The 6,007-nt window shown below is 49.4% G+C and overlaps 1 protein-coding gene across 1 annotated transcript; it reads left to right on the plus strand.

Moving 5' to 3' along the window:
• Positions 1–314: 314 nt before the first annotated feature.
• OCSTAMP (osteoclast stimulatory transmembrane protein) lies at positions 315–5,224 on the plus strand. The gene is made up of 3 exons (XM_066238043.1): positions 315–358; positions 2,183–3,173; positions 4,868–5,224. Exons 1-3 carry the CDS (start codon positions 315–317, stop codon positions 5,222–5,224), a joined length of 1,392 nt encoding a protein of 463 aa, XP_066094140.1.
• Positions 5,225–6,007: the final 783 nt, after the last annotated feature.

Consider the following 6,007-nt stretch of genomic DNA (forward strand, 5'->3'; position numbering starts at 1 on the left):
TGCTCTGTGAAATGGGACTAATTCTACTTTCCTGATATCAGGACTAGAGATGTTGCTTGGCAAAGGCTCTTTCTCTCCTCCCACACCTTCTACCCACTCCTGTCTGCCCGAAGAGCTTGTCCAATCCCCTGGGAGGTGGGTCCTGGCAGGGCGGTACAATGCGACCAGGAAGACTGAACTAAGGGCAGAAAAGCAGAAGTACCAAGGTTTCCCAAGTCCTAGAGGAATTTCCCCCACTTCCTCTCCACCTGCCACCGGGCTGGCTCCACTGCTTCCAAGGGCCACCGGGCCCGCTCCACTGCTATTCAGGAGCCATGAGGACCCTCTGGGGGAGAGCTGAGCACCTCGTCGGGACCTGGTAGGTTTGTAGACCTTGGACGCTGGGGGCCACAGGCAAGAAAACAGTCAGTGGTTAGGCACCTGGGGATGAGTCTAGGTTTCAAGCTCTGCTACCCCCTGACTGCATGACTTTGGGTAAATCCTCACCTCTTTGAGCCTCAGTTTCCCCACCTGTAAAATGAGAGCAATAACAGTGTCTACAAGACTGCTGTGAGAATGGAATGAGAAAATGCCCACTTAGGGCTTGGCTCAGAGTAGACAGTCAATAAATGGCAACTAAAATCCTTACTGACTACACTTACCACCGTCCTTGGCACCCAATATGCCTTAGAACTGGCTTTCCATTCCAATATTATTTATAGTATTTTCACAGCTACCAGGCTTTGAATACTAATTATACAGTAGGAGGGGTTTAGTCACAAATGAAACTGCCTCCAGGGGCTGGAAGGCCATACATAGTTCATTATCTTTAACCTCAAGCGGGTCCTCCATGCCACCAGGCATGTCTTTCATTTCCCTCCTCCATTTTGTTTCCTACTTTCCTGCGCAACTGTGCTCTACCTTCTCCTTTATCTCAAGCTTTCATCGCCTTTCCCAGCGTCCTCCCCATCCTGCTGACCTTGCTTCTTGAGCAAGTAGAGGCCAACATGTCCCAATCAACAAATATTTAGGGCCCCTACTACATGCCAGACACTATTCTAGGCACTTGGGACATATCAGTGATCAAAAGAGACCAAGTTTCTGACAGGTGGCTACTCTAGTAACAGATAATAGCTGACATGATACAATTTGCCAGACACAAAATGACCTTCTGAGATATTACCCTTTTTTGCACCATTTTACAGATAAGAAACCTGAGGCACAGAGAGGTTAAGAAGCCTGGCTAAGATCACACAGATGGGGAGTGGTGATGTGGGAATTTGAACACAGGCAGTCGAGTCATGCCTTTAACCATTGCTGTGTTATGTGTCTATCAGATGATATTTCTATATAATTGCCCACACTTTGCCTGTTCCTTCACCATCATGTGTACCCATTTCCTCTGCCTTCCTACCTGCTATTAAGAATAAATGGCCTCCAATTGCCCAGGCCACCAAACCTCATGGTCATTTTCTTTCACACCCACAGCCAGTCAGTCTGTCAATCTTGTTGGCTCTTCCAACAAAAGGTATCCAGAATCATCTTACAATTCCTCCGCCCTTTAGTGTAAGCTCTGGAAGGACAAGGATTCTTGTCTATTTATTCACTCCTGTTTCTCCAATGACTGGCACATAGTAGTTCCTCAATCAATATTTGTTGAATAAATAAATACAAGGAAAATAGACTAGAAAAGTTTCTCAGAGGTCAGCTTATCCACTCTCCACTTCCCTTATTACCCCAAATTATAGCGGAGACACTGAGGTCCATTAAAGAAGGAATGCTCAGTGTCACATGGTGAGCCAACAGTGAAACAGTGTCTTTATTTCTCTCTAAATCTCCCTTTCATCTGTTTCTCTTTTCATGCCTCTTTCATTCCCTTGAGACAGTTACCCTCACAAAATTGGAATTTTGTGACAAGCAGCCCAGACATCTATCCTTGCATCCTCAGGAACTGAATGGAAATTGAGCCCTTCCCTGACAATTCCAGTGAGAATAATCCCAGGGAAGGCTCTGATTGGTTCAGCTTGGGTCATGTGGAGTTTGAGGTGGGTTACTCTGATTGGCTCACCTGGGAAGAGTGACCACTCCTGTGGCTAATGGGGTAGAGCTTGTTAGCAGGTGAAGGGTCCATGGGGTAAGGACATTGGGCAGATATTCAAGCCCCACCCTCCTGACAGAGGTTCCCCAATTTCCTTGTGTACAGGTGGAGATTCTGGCACTTGGGGCTTTGCAAGGCCCTTGTCCCCCTGCAGGCTGCCTGGGTTGCCTTCTCTCAGCCTGTCCCAGCCAACTGTGGCCAGCTGTTGATCCAGCTCCTCCTGTGTGGTTCCCTGGCTGTCTCTGCTGCAGGTCTGGCCCACCACTGGCTGGTGTCCTCGCTGCTGTATCCTCTGGGACCTTCAGCCATGGTGGCCACTATCTGCGGCCTCCTGGTCTTCCTGGGCCTGGGATTGGTGCCTCCAGCTCGCTGCCTGTTTGCACTCAGTGTGCCCACCCTGGGCACAGAGCAGGGCCGCCGCCTGCTTCTGTCCTGGAGCACTGCCACCTTGGCTGTCACTGTGGTGCCCAACGTCTTGGCCAATGTGGGTGCAGCCGGACAGGTGCTGAGGTGTGTCACTGAGGGCTCCCTGGAGAGCTTGCTCAACACCACCCACCAGCTGCACGCAGCGTCCAGAGCTCTGAGTTCCACTGGTCAAGGCCTGACACTCCAGGCCCAGGGCAATGGCTCTGTCTTCCGGCTTCACATGCTCAAGATCACTCAGCAGGTCCTGGAAGACTTCTCTGGCTTGGAGTCCCTGGCCCTGGCAGCAGCACTGGGGGCCCAGAGGGTGGTTACAGGGCTCTTTGTGCTGGGCCTCCTGGTGAACTCAGCCCGGTATCTCCATTGCTACCTGACTGACCTGCAGTTTGATAATATCTATGCTACACGGCAGTTGGCTCAGCGGCTGGAGGAGGATCGAGCCACATACCTGCTGGCCTCCCCACCAGCCTGGCTGCTCCGGGCGACTTGGCCAAGGCTGTCCCAGGGGGAGCTGCTGAGCTGTCTACTAAGGCTGGGGCTGCTCACCCTGCTCCTGGTGGCCACAGCTGTGGCAGTGGCCACAGACTACGTGGCCTTCCTCCTGGCACAGGCGGCTGTGGACTGGGCTCAGAAGCTGCCTGCTGTGCCCATCACGCTCATGGTCAAGTATGATGTAAGTGTGGTGACTCCAAGATGGGCAGAGTGTCATTTCCTTGAGGGAAGGGGCAGGGTCTGCTAAGTTCTTGGTGCAACTGAATTTGACTTAACCTTCAAATCATAGCCTGGGATAGGTTAGGGGACCCTGGGGCATCCGCAGTGAACTTACTTAGTTCCCACTACAACCCGGGACAGTGGGTTCTGTTTACGCTTCCTACTGATGGTGACGGTACTGACACCCAGAGATATTAAAATAATTTTCCTTCCCCAAGGCCACTTTTTTCACACATGGCAGCATGTCCCAACCCCCTTTTCCTCACTCATACAAACTGGCAATAACCTTCTTCCCAGTCAAGGTTATTGTGAGCTTTAAAACATGCTAATGTCTAGAAGTACCTAGTAAGCACCATGACTGATAAAAGATGTTTAATAAATACTGGCTATTATGAATAGCTCACATCTGTGGATATCAGATTGGAGGAGGGCTAGGGGAAGGGTCTAGAATCAGGAGTCCACCAGCTACGACCCACACGCCAAATCCTGTCAGCTTCCAGTTTCTGTAAATTAGGTTTTATTGGAACACAGCTGTGCAACTTGCTGATGTATTGCTCGTGGCTGCTCTCCAAAAGGCAGATTTGCACAGTGGCAGCAGAGACTGTATGGCCAGCGAAGTCCAAAATACTTGTTATTTTAATAGTTATATTTAAAATATTTGCTATCTATTTACTCTTAGATATTTACTGTCTCATCAAGATTTGGGGTTTTCAGTCTCTTCTTTGGCCATTTTGCTGATGAAGACACAGAGGCTCAGAGAAGTTAGGGAACGTGCCCAAACTCATCCAACCCATGAGTGGCAGAACCAGGGTTGCATCGCGACCTTTGCTGGCCCTAGGCACGTTCACATTCGTGAACTCCTTCCTCCATTGAAATATTAATGATGTCCTTGAGATAAACACAAACATATTAATATTATACAATGGAACATATTCAACTTAAAAGTTCATTTTTAAATCCTGATTTTTAAAAGAAAATAAAACATTTTCATAAAAGTATTGCGGGACCCAGTACTATACCAAATGGAGAGATTGGCTCTGGGCAAAACCAGGATCCAACCCAAGAAATCTGTTTCCCAAGTTCAAAGGGTTAACCTCTGACCTCTCTGCCTCTGTAGATGCCATTCTCCCTCGCTCCATCTAACTCACGGAAATTGTAGAGCTTGATGCTTATGAACAGGATATGGGGACCCACCCTGGCTGGGACTGTCCCCTGGGACATGTAACTGCATGGCCTTAGGTTTCCGATCTTTTAAATGAGGCTCATGCTAGAGTGGACGTCATAGAGTTGTGCTTATTTGATGGAAAAGACAACTCAAGAATTCATTCGCTAAGGGCTCAACAAAGAGTTACTGCCCCATAACTTTCCTCTAAATGAAAGTAATAATAATAAAAAATATATTCTTTGAAGAGTAACAAAAACAACATTTGTACTGTGCTTTTTATTTGGCAAAAAAAAAAAAAAAAAAAGAAGCCTGTTTCAGACTCTTGATCTCATACCATCCTCCTCAAACCCCAAAAGGCAAGGGTTATTTCTGTGCCCATTTTACAGATAAGGGCAGAGAAAGTTGACCCTACCCCGCAGGCCCCAAGTGGTAGGGGGCAGGGAGTGGCTAGAGTTCTATCGGTTGACTTGGCCTTTTTCTCCTTTACGAAGGCTGCGTACACCGTCATGGGCTTTGTCCCCTTCCTCTTCAACCAGCCGCCGCTGGAGAGTCCCTTCCTCTCGGTCCACAACTCCGTCCGGTGGGAGCTCCGCTTCACCTCCCCGCGCTGCCCGCTGCTGCCCGCCCAGCGCCCCCACACCGCCGCCCCCCTGGCCGCTGGCATCCTGCAGCTCGTGGCTTGTTCCACGGTCCTCCTGGAGACCTACGCCCGCAGGCTGCGGCACACCATCGCTGCTTCCTTCTTCACGGCCCAGGAGGCGAGGAGGGTCCGCCACCTCCAGGCCCGGCTCCAGCGGAGATACGACAGGAACCGAGGCCAGCAGCTGCCCCTGCGGACTCCTTCCTGATCCCGACACACGGACCCGCCAGCAAGCACCCAGCATGGACAGACAGGCCTACTGCATAGCCGACCCTTGGAAGAACAGAAAGCCCTGGAGATGGCGGTGGAGGGGTGGGGTGGGAAGACCTTTGAAGTCGCACAGACCCAAGCTGTAACCTTGGCCATTCTGCTGCCTCCCTGTGTCACCTTGAGGAGGTTGCTACGCCTCTCTGAGCCTCAGTTTCTACAGCTGCATAATGACAGTGATGTGAGCTACGTTCCACACGGCAATGTGGTAAGGACAGAATGAAATATTGGGCATGGAAAGCCTCCATAAACAAAAAAGGACTATGCCAAGGGGACAGCAAGGAGATGCAGAGACGGCTCAGGGCCCCTCCGGGCCAGGTGGGGTCACCAAGCCTCTCATGACATCAACTGCTTCCCCTCGCCAGGGGGAGACTTCACATCATGGATGTGTCTAAATGCTCCCAGAACTTATTTATATGCCTCTGAATCCTCTGAACTGATTGATAGTAATCTAAAATTGTCTTGACTTTATAAATAAATGTATTTATTAAATCCTAAATGAGATTAGGTTATTCCTTTGCTTCCAGTTCCTTTAGGGACTTCCCATTTAAGGTTGTCAGGTTTAGCAAATGGAAATACAGGACACCAGGTTCAATCTGAATTTTAGATAAACAACCAAGATGGGTTGAATGTCCTTGGGACACACTGTCCTTATAATAAATATATTTAGGCTATGCCCATATTGGTTTGTTTATCTGAAATTCAAATTGAACTGGTTAACCTG

This window comes from Saccopteryx bilineata, chromosome 6 (genome assembly GCF_036850765.1).
Source record: "Saccopteryx bilineata isolate mSacBil1 chromosome 6, mSacBil1_pri_phased_curated, whole genome shotgun sequence".
NCBI classification, from domain to species: Eukaryota; Metazoa; Chordata; class Mammalia; order Chiroptera; family Emballonuridae; genus Saccopteryx; species Saccopteryx bilineata.